The following is a 23,042-nucleotide window of genomic DNA, read 5'->3' on the forward strand; positions in this document are numbered from 1 at the left end:
GACCCTCGGGCCCACACCTGGCCAATGTGCGCCATCAGCCAGGTGACGACAGGTTTGGTGTCCCTTCACCTGCCCCGGGCGCCCGCCCGCCCGCCGGTGGAGCTGAGGGTGCTCGTGGCGCTGCGTCTTCACTGCGTTCCGCACTGGGCCAGGAGGAAGTGCGTTCTTTCATCAAACTGCTTGGAGCGCCAGGACACAGCCTGGCCTGTCCAGACAGACCCCGGGATGGGGAAACGGTTTTCCTTTGCGTTCACAATTTTCTGCCCTCCTCTTCGCTTTAGTTCAAAGTTTGTAAAAACTCAGCTCCCGCCACCCCAGCCGAGCCCTGGCCACGCAGGGCACACTCTCAGGAAAGAGACTCGCCGCCAGCTTAGCAAGCTCAGGTGAGGCTGCTGCAGGCGGGTTTGCAGATGCCTGGTGACCCCACACCTGCTCCCTGAGCTGCAGCCTCCTGTGTGCGGGGAGATCAAGGCACCTGTTAGGGCTTCACTGGGCTCTTCTGGGGAGCTGAGACTTAGAGACCAGTGAGACTTGAACCCGGACCCAAGGAATTCTTACAGAAAAGCCTACAGGGAGGGCTGGGTTGGAATTTGAAGTCTTAATCACTAGGCCCTGAGAACAGCCCGGAGGATATGGGCTCCGGGGTTTCCTATTGGGCAGGAAAGCTGCCTGTCTCCAGCTAACCCAGGCCCAACTCCCTGGCCCCTGAAAACCATGTGGGGCTGTGGGGACTGTGGCTTAAATTCTGCCCACACCTGGCCTGTAAACTGCATCTGTTGTGTGGACGACCTCATTTGCAGATTTTACTGCAACTTTCATTGGGTCATGAATTCGCACGAATCATACCTCAATAAAAATCAGTAAAAGGTCTCACTGGGTGCCGTGTGATGGAGGCAGGGGACCACTGTACCCACCCTCTGCCCTCAGAGCAAGGTAGGGAGACCAGGAGCCTGGGGGGGAGGCTTTGCAGGAGGGGAAGCTGCCTGCCACCTGGTCCCTGCCAAAATAGGCTCTGCCTGCGGCTTCTGCGAGGTACGCGAGCCAGCTTGTCTGGGTTTTGATTGATGGGGGAATGTTTTCTTGACTGGCAAATATTTGCGTTCCCAAGTTGGCGAGGCTTCACTTCCTGGTTTGTGCAGGCTACAAAAGAGCAAAGGAAAAACGGGGGAAAGCCGCCATTCAGAGATGCCACCGAGGGAGGCCCACGGCACAGAGCCTTGGCATCCTCATGTGTGCCATAGGACAGTGCTACTGCTTATGCCACCGGGCTTCCAAGAGCAGAGGAGGCAGCTCACACCGACTGACAGTACAGCGGGATCCCTACATCCAAGGTGCAGAGCAGCCCTGTCCACAGCCGGACACAGGAGCTTCTCCACACACCAGGGCATCCCCCAGCCGCAGGCACAAGGCACACGCCACAACGTGGACGAACCTGCCAGGCACCATGCCATGCGAGGCAAGACACACCCAGAAGTGCACATCTAATCCGGTGCAGCAAAATGTCCAGATAGGCAAATCCGCAGAAATAGAAAGACTCGTGGTTGCCAGGGAACAGGAGGGGGAGGATATGGAGAGACCGGTGATGGTGACTGGTTTTCTTTTAGGGGCATAGAAATGTTCTGTTGTTAGAAAGTGGTGATGGTGGGCCGGGGATTTAGCTCAGCGGTTCGGTGGCCTGCCTTGCAAGTGCAAGGACCCGAGTTCAATCCCCGGTACTGAAAAATAAAGTGGTGGTGGTTGCATAACTAAATTTACTAAAAGCACCAAAATGTACACTTTTAAAGGATAGAATTTATACTATGTGAATTGTACCTCAGCAAAGCCATTTTGTTTGTTGTAATCCTGGTGATTGAATCCAGGGCCTCCACACTGTGCTACACACTCAGCCCCTTTGTGTTTTGAGACAGGGTCTCCCTAAGTCATTAAGTGGCCCAGGCTGGGTTTGAACTTGCAGCCTGCCTGCCCTCCGGCTCCCAGAGTGCTAGGGTTACAAGTGTGTACCACCACACCTGGCTACAAGCTGCAAAAAGGAAAGGAAGGGGAGGGGAGGGAATAAAAAAGAATGAAGATACGTTATACACGTGCAGTGGCTCTCTGTGATTAATACAATCATCACAGTGTATTAGTACTTGTATCAATAAAAATATTTTTTAAAAGTTCATTTCTTATGAAGTCCCCAGGTCCCCCAAACACTGTAATAACCATCCCAAAACTGTGGACCAGTCTTCCCCTTAGGATCTCAGCTCCACTGTATCTTCTGGTCCCCTTGGAATTTGGACCACCCAAATAGTCCACCCAAATGAACCACCCACTCTGACATCCAGCACATGCAATTTTATGGCAGCTGACCCCCCCCCACCACAGAAATGCTCCACAGTGCCCAGCGTGGAGGCCCCGCCATGCAAAAAACAGCTCTCGCAAAATAGCGCCCTAAGCACAAGGAGAGGATGGGACTGAGGTGCCGTGGATGTCTGGACTGCCAGCTCGTGGAACAAGAACTGCCCAGAGGCAGTGCCCAAGTCACTCTGGGACTGAGCTGTATGGGAGGCCCCTGGGGTCCACAGCATACAATGTGTTAATTCAGCCTCTGACTTCCTGGACTTTCTTACTCTAAGTAAGGGGACCGTGGGCCAGGAAAGTGGAGGATTCCAGCCATCAAAGGACAAGGCTGGGGAGACCCTCAGGGCCTGGTGGCCCCCCGGGCAGTACAGTCACCCATCCTGTGTCCCTGGCCTCACTGGGCTGGGGAAATCAGAGCCTCTGACGGCAGCCTGGGAGCCCTGCTCCAGCAGTGAAGAGGAGGGGACGGACATCATTGAGCTAAGGAAGGGGCTAGAAATGCAGTCACAGCAGCAGAAAAGAAATGCAGAATGGCAGCCTCTGGAGTTACTATGGCAGCCCAAACACGTGGGCAGTGCCCCCCGAGAGGCCCGAGGAGGGCCAGGTCAGGAGACTTGGAGCTGGCTAGCACGGCTGGCCCGCCACAGTCTGGGCCCTGTCGGGCGTGCCCACCGTGTCACTTGTTGCCGCTTACCAACGGTGAGGACGGTGATCCAGGCAAGGGCTGCATGCTGCCTGACACAGCTGCGCGGCACCTGGCCGTCCCTGCCCTTGCAGTGGCAGCAGGGCTTTCTCACTGCTGCTCGGGGTGCCGTCCGCCCCAACGGGCGTGGGGAGCAGTTAAACCGGCTCTCTGGGGGCCTGCCCTTGTTCCCTCCTGGTTTGGGGGGTGGAGGAGGGGTGTGATGCCATGTAGCAGGCGAGACACCTGGCAGCAGGGCAGCGGCGGGACAGGCTGAGGGCCGGGCCTGTCTGCGTCCAGCGCCCGTCGGGGCAGGAGCTGTGCCAGGAAGGGCCAGGCAGGGGAGCCGACTGGATGCACGCAGGTGGCCACAGGTATCTCCCGCCTACCTGTGGCTCACACTGCCTGGCAGCGCCCGCCCTCCCTGCAGCTGGCTGCCCCCCTAGGCCTGGCAGGGCCCATAAAACAGCCCCACCGCGTGCGCTACTGTGGGGCCAGGCGCTGTCGTGTGCCTCCAACATGGTGTGAATACACTCTTGTGTCTTTTTGCCATCTGCTGCTGTCATTAAAAAATTACATTTCCATCTGTTTTCACGCTTTTCTCCCCTCTCCGCTTCACTCCTGGAGGAAGACAGCCTTCATTTCAAGTTGCGAGACCAGAATGTTCCCTGTGTCTTGGAACCTGGGAACTGTCCCGGACACCTGGGCAGGGCTCATGGGCTCTGTCAGCCAGCGGGGCCACCGACAGGACACACTCGGGGAGGCGTTCACGGAGCTTTTCCAAGGTTGGCTTTAATCGGTACTCTTGGCCTGGACATTGAACCTGCGTGAGATGAACCACAGACCTCAGTATCAAGCCCCAGGAGGTACCGAAGAGCAGGCTGAGAGCCAGACTCGGGAGCGAGGCTCTGGTTTCTAAGCTGTCCTTGGCTGGACCAGCCCCGAGAGGCACACATCCCACCTGCAGAGCGTTCCCCTTAACGAGCACGAACTTTGTGTCGCAACCAGCAAGCACCAGTGTCATCACGCCTGTTACAGGGCTGGGGCCCACAGGCCGCAGAGCTGTCACCTGGCTGTGTGGCCCCCACTTAGCCTACCGCTGTCGTTCCCACAGCCAGACTGGGGACCCGGCGCTGCGGCAGCTCCAGGGACCCCCGGGTGGAGGGTATGCAAGATGAGGGTGTCTCGGTTGGGAAGCAGCCCCAAGAAAGGGTCCAAGAGGAAGAGGGTTGTCCTGAAGGCGAAGCCGGGAGACAGGGAGCAGGGAGCACGTGCGAGAAGGGTACCGGCTGTGGCAGGGGAGAATCTCTGGATGGCCCCTCAATGTGTGGGCCTGGACCCATGGGGGAGCCCCTGCCGGCCGGCTGGAGCTGTACAGTGGGGCTGGGGTGCCGCTCCGTGCAACAGTGATCCCTGGCCTGCTCTGGGCCCTGCATTCCATCTCAGCACCACAAACACATGAAAGAAAGAAAGGTCAGAAAGAAAGAAACTCAGGAGGCTGAGGCAGGAGGACACAAGTTGGAGTCCAGCCTGGGCAATTTAGTAAGACCCTGTCTCACAATAACAACAATTATGGCTGGGATGCAGCCCCTGGTTCAATCCCCAGTATCTCTCTCACACACACAAAGAGAAAAGTACTGCAGACTCATGACTCAGGACTTAAGTTGGGACCCCATCCCCACTGAGACGTGCGTCATGGTGTGGACAGGAAGTGTTGCCCAAGGCTTTTGGGTGTCGTGGGCTTGATCCCCGGTGGCGCTGACATGGGGCTTCGAGGAGTGAGGATGCTGCAGGCTCCGACTATCGTGCATCCATCCGTGGGGCTCCAGAGCTCGGTGAGCTCATTAAATGGGAACCGAGGCCCAGAGAGGCGGGGGCTGCCTACCTCGGCGTCTGTGTGCCCTGTGCGGCCCACGTTACAGGCGGAGGGAAGGCTCAGGGAGGCCGCCGTCACACGCACAAAGGCGTTCCAGATGGCCCTCGCTCTGCCCTCATCTCCTGGCTCCTGAGAGGGGCGCCAGGGCTCTCATCCCACCCACGCAGGAGCACGCAGGGCCTTCGGGAGCCGCGCTGGGTGTGGGGACTGGGCAGGGTCCTCCTGAGGGGCGCCACCTCTGGCTGCAGGAGTCTGGACGTGCAGCTGTGGGGTAGAAGCCCGGCCAGGACTCTCGCTCAGCTCGCCCCCAGGAAGCCAGGCAGGGAAATCTGGCTGTGCAGCCCCGCAGGCCGCCGCCGCCGCCGCCAGCGAGCCGGGGCCTGTTGCCATGGGCACTAAAAGCCTGGGCTCGGAGTGCGATGAGAAGGGCAGGCAGCTGAGCAGAGCTGGGAGACGGGGACCCCTCGGCCTGTGCGCCCAGCCCCAGCAGCCCCAGACCGAAGCGGGAACGCGTGTCTCCGTTTACACCAAGTGCGAGGGGAGGAAAGGCGAACCCGCGGGTGGACCCAGGAGCAGCAGCCAGCGTGGCCCAGCAGCGCCCGGGGTTGGTGGCTGCTGTCCCCGGGTGGTCCCACGGGGCTCAGCTGGCAGTGACATCACCTGCAGGTGCTGCCTCCATGGCAACCTGGAGACCAAGGTGGCCAGGGTGCAGGAGCCAGGAGCCAAAGGGTCCCAGCGGAGGTCCTTGGAGGGCGGAGAGGGTACAGCTGGGAGAGGACAGCTAGGTGCAGGGTGGGCAGCACCACCCTGGGGCTACGCCGCCATTGCAGGCAGAGGCGACAGCTGAGACTGCAGAGCACACTTCCCTCTGGCTGCAGGTGCGGACAGCGTTGCATCCTCAGGGCCCGGCGCGGATCGGGGTGCAAGGACAGGACAGGAAACCGAGCGCAGCCTGTGAGGCCGGCCCTGGACGTCTGGTGAGTGTCCTGTGTCCTCTGCGGCCGGAAGGGCGGTTCCCTCTGAAGCAGCTTGGCCGGGGAGGAAAGGGTGCAGACTTCATGGCTCTGCCTCCAGTGGGGGCATCTGGGCTCACAGGCCTCCCAGACCCCAGGGGTCGCTGGCTCCAGCCCTTCTGTGGGTCCCACCCCTTCCCTTCCTGTCTGGAGCAAGATCGAGAAAGGGGCGTGGAGGGAGCCCTGGCCCTTGGCCCTGCATGTCACTCCTGGGATGTCCTGTCTGCCTGTCTCTGTCCCCCAGGGCTTGGGGCACGCCAGAGCCCACCATACAGTGATTTACAGAGGGGCCTCAGCCACCTGACGTCATTTGACCTCTGAGGGTGGTGGCTGAGGTCAGCTGTGTCCACGTGACTTAACTCCAGTGGACACTGTGGACAGCCAGACGCGGGAGCCGACACACATCGCAGGCAGGAGGGGCTGGCACCGTCCACGGCTCCACGGGGAGGGACAGAGAGGCCTGGCCCGGTCTGTCCTGGTCCCGCCCTTTGCCAGCTGTGGTCTGTGCCGTCTTCAGTTCCCAGGGGCCATCCGGGGGTGGCCGCAGGGCCCTGCAGTGTGGGGCTGACCCCTCCTGGTGCCCCAGCTGCTCCCAAACCACCCCTTGCACCCAGACCTTGGCTCAGGCTCTGCCTCTGGGGACAGTGGGAAAACCAAGCTGTAGCAGCGAGCAGTGGCACGAGCCAAGGTCAGCCGGGACTTGAGAGAGGCCCACATGGCCTGAGCCCCAAAAGCTGGACTCTTGGTGGTGGGTGGTTCTCCAGCGAAGCACAGCCATAGTCCCCATTTTTATGGACTATTTATTTATAATGCAAAAAAAGAACTTACAAATCACCCCAGGGGACTGGGACTGCCTCAGGGTCTGTAAAACAACTCCTAAAAAAATGGAGCAGCTCCTCTCCTGAGAAGTTCTTGTTGTAGGACCAGGGGGGCCAGGTCTGGGAGCTCTGTTCATCTGGAATCTCCTGCAGGGTCCTCCCATTGCCTCGCGGGGACCAGCAACAGCTAGAGTGAGTGGCGGGCATCTGTCCTCCCAGCGGTGTGCCGGGGCCTAGGGTCCGGCGCTGATGATGACTCTGCTACCCCGGGTCCAGGGCCAGGTCTGTGGCCCCATCCAGCTGTTCAGCACAATTGCACTGTCAGCCGAGGCTGGGATGCAAGCGCAGTGCGGGTCCATTTGGGGAGAGCCTCACGCCTCGGGGTCCAGCTCCACATCGTCCAGGCAAGACCCCGCCTCCTCCAGCCAGTCTGAGAGCAAGAGGGGTCGCATCTGGAGGGGCCTCTCCTCCCATGTACTGTGGCCAGGCCCAGTGTCCCCCAACACCAGGCAGCGAGTCCCAGAGGCTGCAAGGCTCCAGGGGTGCTGGGCTAGGTTTTCCCCTAGTCTACTCCTGCCTTTCCCTCCAGCATCCTGGATGAATCCTGGCCCTGGGGAGAGCAGGGGGACACCAGTGCCCCAGGTTTATGGAGGGGCTGAAGCCCAGGCAGGAGAAGAGCCAATCAGTGCCAAGGGCTCACTGCCTGGGACCCCCGAATGCAATGAAGTGGCCTGGCTTGGGCCAGGTGGAGTTCAGGTTCAGGCTGCTCTGGGTACAAGGCCCATTCTCCTGCGGTGGCTCCCCAGGAGGATGCCTGTGTGTGGCACTTTGGCCTCGGCAACTGCTGAGCTCAAAGGACCAGTAAGTTGTGCCCATACCACTTGTCTCCAAATATAAAGATGCAAAGGGCTGGGGATCAGCTCAGGATGAAGGTTCAAGCCCCAGTAGCAAGAAAAAAGTTCTCTATAAGGATCCTGCTTGGTTATTCCAAGATGGTGATGGAAATCAGAGGGACCCACTGCAGTCACCGCCGAGTATGGGCCAGGCCTAGGAGCCATGTGAGCAGACCACCCAGGTGCCCACCCGGCCACACTGGCAGAGTGGGCACAGCCCTGTCTCCCTGGTGCAGGTGCGCCCGCCCTCCTGTCACCGTCCTGGTGCCAGTTAGCCGCTCCCCACCTCAATCTGGCCAGGCAGGCAGCCAGGCATCTGACGGGCGCAGCACGGGGCTCACCTGCGCACCTGCAGTCCCTGGGCAGCACGGTGCCCGTGGGCGTCGGGGGTGTGATGACAATGTTGGGCACATCCAGGTGCTTGCCGCTCAGCACAGGGGCCTCATCGTGGCTGCCGCTGGTGCTGACGCACGTCTTGAAGCCTGGGCGGGAGGCACACCGGACACATGGGGCAGAGACAGGTGTCAGAGTCACTGTGCCCTGCTGCCCACTCAGCCCAGGGGCGTCCCTGCCTGTCGCACAGATGGGGAAACCGAGGCCCAGCAAGGCCCTGTGATCCCCTCGCAGCCTGCATGCCCTGTGGGTGGTTGGTGGGACGGATGTGAGGTGGGGAAGGTGGAAGATGGCACACCACACAGCAGAATTCGAACCTGTGCCAGCCCCACCCACCCTGCTGTGCCTGAGTCCCATTTCCAATGGAGTCTGCGTTCTCCCCTTAACTCCTGCAGATGTACCAAGGTAACTAGACTCACAGGAGGGTCTCTTGGAACAGGGTTTATGTTCTTTGGTATTGAATGCAGAACCCAGGGCTTTCAGGCTGAGTCGCACCCCCACCCATTTAACATCTCTTGTTTTGAGACAGGGTCTTGTTAAGTCGCTGAGTCACCCAAACTGGGCTTACAATTTGGATCCTCCTGCCTCGGCTTCTCCAAGTGCAGGATGAAAGGTGTGAACCCTCCTGGTTCTTGAAAAGACAGGGGCTCAGGTTTCTGGCCATCCCATGTCAAGCTGTGCTTTTCTAGGAACACATCTGCTTTCCCTGCGTGGCCGAGGTCTGGAGCCGGGCTCGCCCACAAACAACCCTGGCCATCTGGAGAGCCTGGCCGGCGAGCGCCTCCCGCTCCTCCCGCTCCTCCCACGGCCCAGATTCCTCCTCCTCAGCTCCCACCCTTCCCTGCAATTCCAACCCCTACCCCCAGCCCATCTACCCTCAAGGCGTCAGCCGCACCCTGCCTAGAGCACTGGCCAGCTCCAGACGCCTACTGGCAGTGCTTCTGTAGGTCTGCAACTTTGGGTCCCTGGAATGCTCGGCTCCGCGGAGAAGGGTTCTGCAGTCCAGCCAGCTTGTGGACTGAATCCCAGCCCTGTCCCCTTCTGGGGGACTCACGGCATGTTTGAGAAGTGAAGGCTCTGACAGGTCCCATGGGAAGGAAGGATTTGTAACTGGGCTTCACCTGTCTGTCCTAAACTCCGCCAGCCCTGGAGTCCGTTTCTGGAGGACACCTGCTCGCTTCCCTCAGAGGCCCGAGTCATGGAGGTGTTCTGGGAGACGCTGGTCCTCGGCTGGCCACCCCCCCAGCCCAAGGCCTGCTTTCAGCCCTTCTGGTCTTGCTTTCACTCCTGCCACCTGCTCCCAGTTCCCCAAACCCAGACTCCCTCACACCTTGGCATTTGCTGTGCCCCAGTCTGGAATGTGCTTTCTTCCCTTATTAGGGTAACAAGCTCCTACATATGCTTTAAAACCCAGCATGACAGGCCCCACTTTGGGGAAGATGCCTCCCTCCCTGGCCTGTCTGCAGAGTCCTGTCTTTATGCCTTCCAGGCCCGACTGTGGCCCGCAGCACTCAGCTCTTGTTTCAGTCTCCCTTGGCTGGGAGCATCTGGGGCCGCCCACCCCGGTCCACTATCTCCCTTGTGCCCAGGACAGGTTGAGCAACAGGGCTTTATCTTTTGCAAGAGACAAATAAAATGCTCCAGGCACTGAAGAATCGGTGTCACAGTCGGCCCCGTGTCCTCCCCGTGTCCCAGGGAGCATCAGGCTGAGGCCACAACCTGGCCTGGTAAGAATGAGGGACGTGGGGTCCATGACACTGCCGCTCTCGGCCTGCCCCGGCCACCCCAGAACTGGGCTCCCAGTAAGCCCTGCAGGGTCAGGGCGGTGGTCCCACTGACAGCCACACCGCCTGGCGCCACACGTGTTATCCCAGCACCCTGGGAGGCTGAGGCAGTGCCCAAGTTTAAGCCTAGCCTGGAAAATTCATGATTTAGTGAGACCCTGTCTCAAAACGAAAACAAAAAGGGCTGGGATGGAGCTCAGTGTGAAGGGCCTGGGTTAATTCCCCAGCTATGAAAGAGTAATAATAAAGATGAAGCCCCGGGGGGGAGGACTGTAGCTCAGAAGCGACTCTTGCTCCCTGAAGGCCGGGGTGGTAGGGCAGCCCCCACGCAGCGGGGCTCACACAGCCGGGTCGGCACGGGGAGGTGGCCGGCTGAGAGAGCCTCCCAGCAGTGGCCCTGCGGCCCTGCAGCCCCCTCCTGAGTGCCGGCCTGAGAGACCCTGAGCCGGAGCCCGGCCAGCCCCCTTCCTTCTGGGTTCCGAGACCCAAGTAGGGGCGGCCTGCACACCCCGGAGCGGCACGGTCTCCTGGCGCACGGGCAATCATCCGGGTCTGTCGTGTTTGAACCCAGAAAGGCTCCCGGAAGGCCAGTCCTGGGTCTGGCTGCATGTTGGGCTGTGCTGGGATCAGGGGCTTCGGGCCAGGTGTCCCTGGAAGGCCACAGCAGGTCCCTGCTAAGCACAGTAGAACCTCAGCCCTGCCCAAAGAGGTTCTGGGCTCTGCCCGGTCTCCACAGTGCCTCTCTCACACGGGGCATCTGAGAGCCAAGGCGGTGTCCCCGCAAGATGCATGGACACACGACTGCACTGTGGCCAGCACCGTGAAATGCATCATTCAGTGAGCTGAATCCGTGTTCCCAGGCCATGGGTGCTCTGATTGGCTCAGAATAAAGCCATTTCCTTTAATGGACAGCAGTTAAGCGGCAAAATGGGGACTGGAAGGGGCAGTGAGCCCCCACAGGCAAGCAGCTGGCCAGGGCAGAGCTAGGCCTGTGCCCAACTGGAGTGGGTGACCCCCAGCCACGCTTCCCACGCCACAGCCCCATCTCAGAGCCTCAGCTGTCTGAGGGGCACAGAGACCCGCTGACTCTGGGGCTGCAACACCTCACCGCTGACTGTCTGGAGCTGGGCCCAGCCACAGAGCAGTGGGAGTGACCGGCCCAGCTTCCTCCCAACACAACTGTCTCAGAGCCGGTGGCGGGCGGCACCCAGAACAATGGGGGAAGTGGGCCCTGGGTGTCCTGGTCCTGCCCGGCTCAGAACCTCAGGGGTCACACCGAGTTCCGGCCCCGGCCCCAGCCCCGTGCCTGGCTGCTGTGCGTGGGTGTGTGCAGCTGCTCTGACCCTGTGCAGTGACAGCGCGCACACTGCCCCTCCCTCCTAGCAGAGGAGGGGCCTGAGCTCAGGCCCAGGGGTACCCTCCCCTCGGTTGTCCTCCTCAAGCGTCAAAAATCCTAACAGAGCCTTTCCCCCGGCCACAAGTGCCTTCCCACAGGCGCTGGGGCTGGAGGACAAAGCTACAGGCTCCATCTGAAGAATGGTTCCTCCTGAGCCCCTGAGCAGGGATGCGGGAGTTGGGGAGGGGGTGGAGGAGTCACAGGGAGCACGGAAGGATCAGGGATGGGTGAGGGGCATGGAGGAGTCGGCTGGGCAGGAGGGAGCCGCTGGAGGGATCAAGCCCACTCTGGGGATGAAAAACCCAACGTCAGACCTGCCCCAGACAAGGAGCTCGTTTGTGTTATTTGTTAATTATGTGCCTGCCTTGGGCTATTAAAAGCCTGTTTCCTGAAGGGCAGGGCTTGGCTGAGACTCCAGCGCCAGGAAGCAGGGGCTCAGATAGGGACCCAGGCCCACGGGAGACCCTGGCTGGGGACCCCACAGGAGGCCTTTGGGAAGGAAGGGAGAGTGGAGGGCAGGGCTCCAGCCTGGCCCCCACGCTGTGGTCCTTGTCTCAGGGGCAGAGCCAGGCACAAGTGGGCCCTAAAGCAGCCTGTGGTCCAGCAGTCAGCCTGGTCCGGAGCCTGGCTGTGCCCCTGCTGCTGCCACTGCCCGGCCCCTGCCCGCTGCTACTTGAGTTGCCAGGGAATTGTGACCCCAGGCGGCTGGGTTTCGGATCTGAGTGCCCTAGGGTTGGGGTGACTCTGACAGCCAGGGCGGGGACCCCTCAGCCAGGGGGACTGCAGGAACAGGTGGCATTACTCTCTGAGCCTCAGTTTCCCTGACTATACGATGAAGCTGTGACCCCCAACCTTGTGGGAAGGGCATGAGTGGTGTGGGGTTTGTGGGCTCAGGGTGGTCCAGCTGGCCAGGGCAGGGTGGACTGGGGGTACGGAGGTGAGGCGCAGCATTGACTTCCAGCAAGCCGCCACCCCTTCCAAAGCCTCCTGCAGCCGCCTGAGCCATGCCTGTGTGTCTACCACGGCCCATCCTGCTGTGCCCAGGGTAGAAGCAAGCAACAGGGCAGAGGCCTAGGGGCCACTCACCCCTCAGTGACCCCCACTTCTCATCTTGGACCGGGCGAGCTCCCGCCCCAGACCCTGGGCTCTGCAGCTCTCAGCAAGGCCTAGACCACCCAGCGGCCACCGCACGGACAGCAGAGAACAAGGCGGGCCTGCCCGGGCATCACGGCTCACGGGCGCCCTCTACTGTTCATTTGAGAAACAGCAGCCAGCTCTAGCCAGGCTCATGGGGCGTCAGCCCTGAGCCTCTGCCTCCGGTCCTCACTGGGGTGAAGGCACAGCCATCGGGGGCTGCAGCCTGCACTGCTGGCTCCTCCCCCTCTGGGAGTGGACTCCGCGTACGGGATCTGTCGGTAACCCCACCAGGACCACCCAGCCCTGACTCAGCCGACCCTGAGTGCCCAGCCTCTGGGCGGGAGCCACAGCCTCGCTGGCCCGAGCAGCCCCGGAGAGCCCACTGTGCTGCCACGGGGGAGCAAACTGTCTCCACGGAGACCCCACACGCTGCTTTCCCCACCGCTTGCTCCAGGCTCCCACAGCAGAAATGAAGTGCAAAGCCGGCAGGCAGGCTGGAAATCAACAGGGAGGGTCCAGGAGGCCAGCACAGGAGCTCAGGATGGCACTCACCGGGCAACCCCCCACAAGGTCAGGGACTTCGCGTGAAGCCACCAGGATGTGACGCAGAGCCTCAAGGACAAAGACAAAGAAGGGATCATTCACAGTGGGAGCAGAAGTCCTTGGCAGACAGGCCCTTCACAGAGTGGCACAGGACAGCCACAGCAGGTGCAAGAGCCCTGGGGCAGGAGTACGGCACTGAGTGAGATCCAGGCCAGCACTAATCTCTCAGAGATGAGCAGGTGTCTGGATGGAGGGCGGTCTTTCAAAACACAAAGCGACAAATGCCTCCAAGGGTTCCAGATGCAGTTAATCTTTTTTTTTTTTTTTTAATTCCAATTACAGGGAAAGCCTGTGTCATTATGGATGAGCTGGGGCAGCTCTGGTGGTTTTACCTTTTCAAGGCAGCTGGGGCCCAACAGAGCCAGCAGTGGAGGTACCAGTGGATGTTTTTTTTTTTTTTTTTTTTAATTCCAAGTACAGGGAAAGCCTGTGTCATTATGGATGAGCTGGGGCAGCTCTGGTGGTTTTACCTTTTCAAGGCAGCTGGGGCCCAACAGAGCCAGCAGTGGATGTTTTAAATCTCTTTTTAATTAAGGAAAAAGCCCCAGCTTGCGTCAGGGATGAGCCACTGGGGGGGAACCTGGAGAGGCTGCAGCTCACAGAGGCTGGAACGCTCTGCCCAGCCCCTGCTTCCTGCAGCGCCCTCTCCAGGTGCGGAGGCCCTGATCCCACCGCCTCTTGGGGGAACCCTCCTCTGGCCCTAAACTGCACATTCCTACAACACAGGCAGGCATGAGCTACTGGAAGAAGACAAGCAGAGCACCCGGCAGCCCACCTGGCCCAGCGGATGTCTGCCGCGTGATCCTGGTGCTCTCTGGCCTTGGCCAGCTGGACCTGGGCTGGTCACTGTGCTGGGGGGGCCAGCCCAGCACTGTGGGGGTTTAGGGGCAGCCCTGACCTCTGGGTGCGGTCACATACCAGCTGAGGCAACCAAAGCTGTCCGTAGACACTGCCAGGTGCTCCAGGGGTGGTTTCCAAACACAATCCGGGATGTCCAGCTGTCTTAGTCTAAGATGGTCCGTCATTACGCTCCACGCAGTATTTGGGACATAGAAAAACAGCAACTAGGCAATTAATCACTGTTTACCTGAAATTCACATGGACCTGGCATCTTGTTTTGTAGTTTTTTTCCCTCTCTCTTAATTCTGGCAACCCTTCCCAGGGCGGCAGGGCGGGGACAGGGTGCATTACCAGCCATCGAGAACCCCGCCTGTGGCTGTCGCTCATGCTAGCAATGGCTCCGCACTGGCTGCTTGGAGTGGGCACTGGGAGCTGCTGTCCCTGCCACCAAGGCTGGAGCCTGGGCAGCGGCTGGGGGCGGCTGGCACAGAGGACCCCAAAGCCCCCGACACTTCAGCCCACTGTGTGCAGAGCTGAAGGGGGATCAGGGCTGCTCCAAGCTGTTGGCCCAGGGGAGCACAGATTGTGCCTGTGGCCTTGCACAGTCACCTCACCCTGCAGGGCTGTCACTGGGCAGGAGGGGTAGATGGCAACCCACACAGAGCTCAGCCCAGAGGCCGGGATCCTTGACAGGCTGTGGGTGGGCCGATGTGCCGGTTCTGAGCTCAGGACCCCGGCGCAGGAAGGCGCCTGTGGCTCCGTAGACCCCAGGGGCTGAGAGCTGCCAACTTCGGCATGGAGAAGACGAGGGACGGAGCCAGGTCGCGGGCGCACAGGACCCACAACACCTGTGGGCCAGGCAGCCCTGCCCTGCCAAGCCGGTGTCCACGGGCTGTGTGGTAACAAATGGCACGTGGGGAAGACAGCCACGGGTGGGGACGTCACGGCAGTGCTAGCAGGGACAGATCTCCCTCACTTCCTGGAAACTGAGGCTCACAGAGGTTTGGGCATCTCTGTGGGGTCCTGAAACCCAGCAAGGGGCTGAGACAGAGCCACCCCGTCCACAGCCCCAGCACACTCAGTGCCCAGGGCCTCCTCCTCCCCTCCCTGGGCCCCAGAGGAACAGCCGAGGGCCTCAGGGAGGCTGGGGCTGGAAGCTCACCGCTCCCTAGCTGGGTGCAGCCACACATCCTCCTGGGGAGCGTCCTGTCTCTAGACCTGGCGATCTGCTAAACTGGGTGTGATCCCAGCACTCTGAGAGGCTGAGGCAGGAGGACCACAAGTTAGAGCCCAGCCTGGGCAATTTAGCAATTTGTCAAGGCAAATCTCAAAATAAAAACAATAAAAAGGGCTGGAGACTGTAGGCCACTTGAAGGCCCTGAGTTCAATCCCCAGAACTATACCACGAGTGAATGAACGAATGAACGAAAGACCAACAAAAACATCCCCAGACGCTACTTCTCACGGTCAGAGGGCACCGCGAAGGCTGTGAGCACAGCCGGCTTGTGCAGCGGGTGGGGAGGGACACAGCGGTCTCCAGGGCTGCCCGGCAAAGCTCTGAGGGCCCTGAACTCTGACGCAGCCTCCAGGCACCGGGCCAACCACACCCAAGCACCAGGACGGCACCGAGTCCTGACCCAAGGCCGGGCCGGGCCGGGCCCGTGCGGCCACTGTCAGCACACGTGTCGCTTCCCCGAGACAGTGGCCGGACACCCTGGCCTGGGTGCCGGCTGCCTTCCCCCAGGCACCAGACCTGGGCGGTCCACCAGCCAGTGACCAGGCCTGAGTGGCCCCGCAGTCCCCTCCCCGCCCTCGCCCCCCACTGTGGGTCGCTTCTGAGCCCGGAAGGGAGCCATGCTAGTGCCCTTGGCCGCCGCCACCAGCTACCCCAGAGTGAGGACAGTGGGGCCTCCCTGGGCCGCGGGGGACAGTCGCCTGGGAACACGGGTGTGGGGTGCACAGTGGAGGTTTGGCCCGGCTGGAAGAATTCTAGTGTCGGCCCCACACCCCCATTCCTGAGGCCACACCTTGGCTCCGCAGTCCCCCGCCCAGGGGCCTCAGCCGGCCCATGTGGCCCCTTCCCGACCCTGCCACAGGTGCCTCCTCACCACCCCCTGCTCATCGGGCTCCTCCTGACCCGAGGTCTTTGCATTCTCTGTGCCTCCCGCCCGGCACACTGTTCCCTACAGTCGGGCTGCAGGGACCAGTGTTGGGGTCCTCCTCCCCTGCACCCCTCATCTAGTCTGGCCTGCGTTTGTCCACATGTCTCTCCATCTCCCCCACCAGGGCTGGAGCCCTCGCACTCACTGCTGCCTGGGGACCGGATGCCGCACACCCCATGGGACGGACAGGTGCTCCGTCACCTCGGGACCACAGCTGTCCCTGGCCGGAGCCAGGAGTCCCCTCTGCCACGGGCAGTGGAGCGGCAGAGCTGCTGCGGACCGATGGGCAACACGGTCCCTCCTGGTCAGCCACAGCCTGGGAACCAGGCAGGCGAGGACAGGCCCTGAGCCCCAGAGCCGGAGTCCAGCGAGCAATGCACACGGCACCCCGGGCTCCCCTCACCAGCACACTCGAGACCCGCACCCTCCCACCTCAGCAAGGCCCGTGGGGGACCGCAGCTCCCTGACGGTGCTCCCACAATGGCCACCGTGGCGAGAGCGGGGGGCCTGAGTGACTGGCAGCAGGGAGAGCCCGAGGGGACCCAGGACTAAAGTCACACAGGTCCCAATGGAGCCTTGGGACAGGAAGGCAGAGGAGGAAGTTAGAATGAGTGCAGCCTTTAGTTAAGGACAGTGGACCTGCACTGACTCAGTGGTAAAGGTTCTGTTCAAATGTAGGGCATTAGTAACGGGAAACTGAGCCAGGAGTGGGATGCACACTGCCATCCTACATTCAGGAGGCTGAGGCAGGAGGACTGCAAGCTGAGGCCAGACTGGCAACTTAGTGACTTAATAGGACCCTGTCTCAAAGTAAAACATAAAAAGGGCCCTGGGTTCATTCTCCAGTATGGCAAGGATACTAGGCATGGGGCATTGGGAACTCTCTCTGGAACTCTTCTTATATTTTCTATGAATTAAAACTGTTCCAAGAATGAAGTCTACCAAAAGAGAACCATGTACAAGCCACCAAGCCAAGACCACGTGTCCATCCCTCGCCATCCCAGGCTGCTCCACAGGGCTGTCCCCGTGTCCCAGGAAGGACAGCAAGGGGCCCAGCCCTGACCCTGGAGGTCTCCATGTGAAGCCGGAGTTAACTGGGCCTAGGGGTGGAGACACAGAAGGAAGGGAGGGAAGGGGCGGGGGAAAAGAGAACCATGTACAAGCCACCAAGCCAAGACCACGTGTCCATCCCTCGCCATCCCAGGCTGCTCCACAGGGCTGTCCCCGTGTCCCAGGAAGGACAGCAAGGGGCCCAGCCCTGACCCTGGAGGTCTCCATGTGAAGCCGGAGTTAACTGGGCCTAGGGGTGGAGACACAGAAGGAAGGGAGGGAAGGGGCGGGGGAGGGAGACCTGGGCTCTCAGAGAGCTCTGGAGACCCACTTGCTCTTTGAGTATGGAAGCGAGGTGTGGGTGCGAGGGGTGAGTTGCATAGGCTGTGGCAGGCAAGGGCAGGACTGGCATTGGGTCCCCATTCCTGACGCCAGAGCCATTTACCCTGGTTCTCAAACTCACAGGGAGGCCAGGCTGGGTTCTAAAAACTCTCCTGGTTGTGGACTGTGACTCGGTTGGGCTGGCGGGTTCTGGAATTTGCAGGTCTGCAACGCTGAGCTTCTGGGGACCCCGCAGAGAACCCCGAGCTCAGTAGTGTGGCTCCCTTGGCGGGGCCCCTGCTCGGAGGCGGGCTGGACCCTCATCCTCCCCGCAGCTAAACCAGGCTCCTCCTGCTGCCCGTGGCCCTGACAGCCCCTCGGCCTCAGTCTCCCCATCTGTGAGGCCACTCGTGGCGCCCGGCTGCCGGCTCCAGCTGTGCCAGCCTGACGGGTGCAGAGCCGCCCCAGCTCGTAGGATGCCACAGGTCACGGTGGCCACCTTGGGCCGGGACAGAGGGCCCAGGTGAGGCACAACGCTGTGCTGGTCTTGGGGCTCAGAAGCAGGGGGACAGGCACAGCCAGAAGCTCCCACTGCCTCCTCTCTGAGGCCCCTCCTTGTCCTGTCCCCACCCTGGAGGGCTCCGAGGCTGTGTCCTGCACAATTCCAATGACCCTAGACCTCAGAATATGGCCTTATTTGGTAGTAAGGCCGGGGATTAGCTAAGGACGGCAGGAGGAACTCAGCCGGATTTAGGGGGACTCTGAGTCCAAAGCTGGTGTCCTTACACGAGGAAGAGGAAAAGGGGGATACAAAGGCCAGAGAAGCAACCATGTGGAGATGGACACAGAGGCTGGAGCAAGAAACAGCGGGAGCCACCAGGCACTGGAAAGAAAGGAAAGACGCCCCTAGAGCCTTCAGAGAAGCTGTTTGGCCATACCTTGGTCTCAGACCCTGGCCCTGCAGAGCTGTGGGAAGACAGATTCCTGCTGTTTTTAAGCACCTGGTTTGTGGTCATTTAGTACAGCAGCCCCAGGATACTTGCATATGCTGGAGACAGAGCCTGATCAGTCACTGAGGAAGCTCAGCAGCACCCCAGAGCCAGCTGGGAGGGGTGGGGTCTCTGTGTTCTCTAGGGCAGGGCTACCTCAGAGCCCATGGGAAGCCTGGGGATGGAGGGACAGGAGGGCTGTAGGGGAAGGACACCACCACCACTGTAGCCCTCACACCCCAGGACTCAGCCCATGGCCCAGCATCACGCCTCCTAAGAGAACAAGGACAGTGTCGCCATGAGGAAGCTCTGGCTGGGAACCCAGGTCTGGTTCTAGGTGGGTGTCAGGGCAGGTCACTTCCCCACTGTGGCCTCAGTTTCCCCATCTGTGAAACTGACGGCTGTGCAGGGTGAGCGCAAGGCAGCTTCTAGCTCAGAAAGCCGACTGGCTGGTTCTAGAAGAGGAGGGTGACAGCCCATGTGACTCTCCAGACTGGCCAGCTGGCCCTCCCCTGCACAGCCCTAAGTCCCCAAAGACTCCTGTGCCCAGGGCCGGATCCTCAAGGCAGCAGCACGGGAGGTGAGGGGATCACCAGGGCTGACCCCAGGGAGAGTTTGTCAGCTGAATGCGCTGGGGGAAGGGGGCTCCTGGGGATGCCCTGGTCCACCCCTTCCTCCCTGGACGCCATGAGGGGAACAGCGCCCCTCTGCCATGTTGCTTCTACCTTGGATCCGGCTGACCACAGAGGGGACCCTCTAGAACCCTGAGCCCAAATAAATACGTCCTCCTGCAGCAGGACCCCCAAACTAGCCACTGACTGGCTCGTCACCACCCCATGCCAGTCGACTGGACCCCGAGACCCACGGATGGGACCTCACACTGGCCACATGCTGATGTCTGGGATGTGATGGGTTAAAAAATAAAGCATTGTGGGCTGGGGGGTTTGGCTCCATGGCTCCGCCACCTGCCTCATAAGTGCAAGGTCCTGAGTTCGATCCCCGGGACCAAATAAGTAAATAAATACAGCATTGACTTCAGCATTTCATGCTCGGGGGAGTCAGAGTCCGAGGCCCCAGAAGCTGGCTCACTTGGGTGCTCGGGGAAATAACGAGCCGGAGAGGGAGCCTTGCTCACCCCGAGAACACCCAGGCCAGAGACAAGGGGACCACGAGGCCCCTGTGAAAACGCAGTCGGGTGCTGGGCCGAGAATGGAGCATCTGAGGGCACCAGGTTCAAGGACCTGGAAGTGACACCACGCTGGAATAGGGCCAGACGACCTCAGCGGAGAGGGCTGGAGGAGTGACCGCGGCGGCGGTGGCGGGTGAGCCAGGCCTCTGCACTGGCCCTGGCTTGGCTCTGAGCTGCGCCGCAGCGAGCCAACCACTCTGCCCCTGGGCCTGGCTGAGGTGCTGGGACCGCTCGGTTGTCCTGCAGCCGCATGAATTAATGGCACAGAAGGCACAGGGCAGGCCCTCCCCAGACTGTGCCCCGGGAGAGTCAGCCGCCACATCTGGAACTGTCCCAGAGAAATAAAAGCGATAAACAGAAAGCTGAGACCTTCGGCGTGGTTCTATCTACAGAGGCAACGAGCTGGAAACGACCTGGGACTAACTGGCAAAACCCTGCAGGGAGAAGGGCTCCAGTGCCACTACCGCAAGAGACAGCACTGCCCGACAGTCAGCAGGGCACGAGCAGAACGCAGGGCCCAGAGGATGAGAAGCCACACAGTGGCCTGGGCGTGGCCCAGGAGCCCTCACCACCGTGAGCCATTAAGGCAGACGAGCAGGCTCCAGGGCAGGGGCGGGCCTGCCAGGGAACAGGGCGCAGGGCGCAGGACTCTAGGCCAGAGGGCATGAGCGGATTTCCCAGGGACCCCTGGGTCTGCAGCGTCCCATCTGCCTCCCTGGCTGAGCCCAGCCTTGGCCTGGGAGCAGAGGGGTCCCAGGGACACCTGAGGGGCTGGTCCCTCTGTCAGAGACGCCTGACCCTACGACCAAGAGCGGGCATAACCTGAGTGCCATGGATAGGAGGAAGACAAAAAAACACGGTCTGTCCATGCTATAGTCTTGTGGTTTTTAAAATACTGGGCATCGAATCCAGAACCTTTACGCTGAGCTACATCCCTAGCCCCCTTTTTACAATTTTGAGACAGGGTCTTGCTAAATTGCTAAGGGGCCCTGGCTGGGCTACAACTTGTGATCCTCCTGCTCAGCCTCCCAGAGTGCTGGACGGCAGGCGTGTGCTACCAGGCCCAGCTTAGTTTCATCTTAAACGTTCCAAGGCCCACATGCAGAAGGCTTGGTCCTAGCCTGCAGCGCTGCTGGGAGGTGGTGGGACCCTTAGGAGTGGGAGGAGGGTGGCCACAGGGGACGCACCCTCTCTCTCCATTTCCCAGCCACGTGTTTGTGTCACCCCGGGACCAAAGGGACAGCGCCAAGCCACCCTGATGAAACCTCAGAATGTGAGGCAACATAAACCTGCCCTTCTCCTGCCTTGCTTACCCAGGTGTCCCATCTGGGCTCGGCGAAGCAGGCCGAAGCTGCCATGCGCCGGCACACTGATCACAGTGAAAAGGGGGTGGCACAGACAGAGGCCGCCGAGGCTGGACCTGGAATGTCCCCGAGCTCCATGCTGACGCTCAGTCCCTGTGCCCAGCCGTGTGCAGGGATGGGAGCCCCGGGACCATGTGGACTGGAACTTCGTCAATGGTCCAGAGGGGTTCAAAGCAGGGTATGGGCGGCTGCAGGGTCTCTGAAGGGCCTGTTCTGCCCCCAGGTTCCCTGTCCCCTTTCTGGCCACCATGAGGTGAGCGGCTCTGCCACTCCACCGAGACGCTCTGCCTCAGCCGGGCTGGGACACGAGGCATGGACGGAGGCCAGAGCCAAGACCTTCCTCCTGGGAGCTGCTGCTCTGAGCTGTCTGCACAGTGAGAGAGCTGACTCACGCTGAAGCCCAGGAAACCTGACACCAAGCAAAGACCCCAGACACAAAAGGAGAAGCCGCAACCCAGAGAGGAAGGGTGGAGGGTGGTGGTCAGGTGGGACAGAGGACAGCACAGTCCAGGTGGAAGCGGTGTTCCTTCGGGAATACAAGGGCATTAGCAAGCCTCATGCCCCGAAGGGAGCGCTCGGCGGGTGAGGGGGCAAATTCCACCGTGTGGCTTCTGTTTTATGTGACATCTATGCCTCTGCATAATTAGACGTCCTGAAGGCCACCTGTGTCCCCTATACCGGAGACCCTCAGCCTCGGCACTCAGGATTAGGCCTCCCACCCTCGGGTGCTGTAAGACCCAGCCTACGGCTCACACATCTCATTCCATGAGCATCTTCAGGGCCTCAGGGGACTCAGCCAGGCGTCTCAGTGGGAGCAGGGTCTCCTCAGCACCTCATCCCACTCTGCAAATAAGGCTCCCCTACCCTCCAGGGACCACTGCTCCCTCTGCAGCAGCGGGGTGGGGGTGGGGTGGGGGTGGAGCTGTCCACCAAGAGGCCCCGCCCCCCTGCACTGAGGGGCGGGCCTGTGAGCACCACCGGAACAATCAGACGCTGTCCGAAGCCCACCCTCCTGCAGTGGGAACCTAGGGTGGGCTCTTCTTCCTGGCAGGGACCTTCCTGCCTTTTACTTCCTTTCTCCTGCAACATCCCCCACCTCTGGGACATTCCGTCCTACCCGCGCGGACCAGGATCCGTTCGCACAGCTTACAACCCAAACCCCTAAGCCTGCCCATAGCTCAAAGACAGGGCCAGTGGTCTGATGACAGCAACAATAAACTATAGCAGCAGGGGGCACCGTGGTGGGTGGGTGGAGGGCCATGCGCCACACCTCCCGGGCCTGGCATGACCCCATTTTGCTGACAGGGAAACTGAGGCATGTGCTCCTGGGGTGGCAGTGAGGTGGTCCTGGTAGGTGGATGGCGGGTGCTACGGGCCGGGTCACCTGCTATGGCAGAGGGTGGGGCTGGTGAGGCGAGGGGTCTGGCGCTGCCAAGGCACCTGTGAGGGACCGAGCGTGGCTCAGGGTGGAGTGGGGACCCCTCCGCCAACCCCACTGACACCCCTCAGCCATTTCATGTCTCCTGGAGCCCTCACCCTCCTGTCCAGGTGAGGATGGGCCCCAGGTGCCTTGGGGGCCAACACCCTAGATATGCCCGACGCCTTCGTCCAGGACCCTCTCCTTCACTCTCCACCTGGCGTTGTCTCTCTGAAGGGGAAACTGAGGCTCCAGGGCACTGACTTTCCAGTGGCCAGATGGTCTGGAGGAGGGCTGAGTCCCAGCAGCACTTACAGAGCACTGCTTCGGACAGCACTCCAAGCGGGGCCCCCTCTGCGGGGCAGCAACCTGGGCTCGCCCTCCCTGACCTCTTGCCCCCTTCCCCGAGAGGGGCAGGGACTCCATCTTACCTTTCAGGCAGGACAGCTTAAGCCCCATGTTGGCGCCGCTGCGGGCCTGTGGAGAGAGGACAGCACTCAGCGAGGCGTTGAGTGGCCAGGACCCCACACCATCCTGCTGGGCACAACAGGAGCCGCGGCAGAGATGTGGTGAGGCTACAACGCCTGCTGACTGCACCTGGGCTGTCTGCTCCAAAACAGAGCCTGCGCTGGCAGAAAACCTCCCAGGTGGGCACCTCGAAGCTAAATACACCGGGGTCAGGGATTTAGCTCAGTAGTGCCACCACCGCCTCACACGCTCAAGGTCCCGAGTTTGAGCCCTGGTACCAAAAAAAAAAAAAAAAAAAAAAAAAAAA

At 60.9% G+C, this 23,042-nt stretch overlaps 1 protein-coding gene across 13 annotated transcripts in view; it reads right to left on the minus strand.

Annotated features, from left to right (window-relative positions):
• Positions 1-2,066: 2,066 nt before the first annotated feature.
• CUNH16orf74 (chromosome unknown C16orf74 homolog) overlaps positions 2,067-23,042 on the minus strand; it is a 26,565-nt gene continuing 5,589 nt past the window's right edge. For 3 of the 13 annotated variants that reach the window (XM_010627487.2, XM_010627488.2, XM_019207946.2), the window contains exons 2-4: positions 22,699-22,744; positions 7,964-8,104; positions 4,452-5,926 (exon numbers count right to left, since the gene is read on the minus strand). In XM_010627487.2, the coding sequence (XP_010625789.1) occupies positions 5,712-5,926; positions 7,964-8,104; positions 22,699-22,744 (402 nt within the window). In that variant the 3' untranslated portion in view covers positions 4,452-5,711. Of the gene's footprint in view, positions 3,846-4,449; positions 5,927-6,698; positions 7,160-7,222; positions 7,340-7,963; positions 8,105-22,386; positions 22,499-22,698; positions 22,745-22,864; positions 22,983-23,042 lie in introns of those variants that run through there. The other 10 variants (XM_010627489.2, XM_019207943.2, XM_019207945.2 and 7 more) reach the window with 10 other exon arrangements.

Source organism: Fukomys damarensis, unplaced genomic scaffold (assembly GCF_012274545.1).
Source record: "Fukomys damarensis isolate Sample0158 unplaced genomic scaffold, DMR_v1.0_HiC HiC_scaffold_32, whole genome shotgun sequence".
NCBI lineage: Eukaryota > Metazoa > Chordata > Mammalia > Rodentia > Bathyergidae > Fukomys > Fukomys damarensis.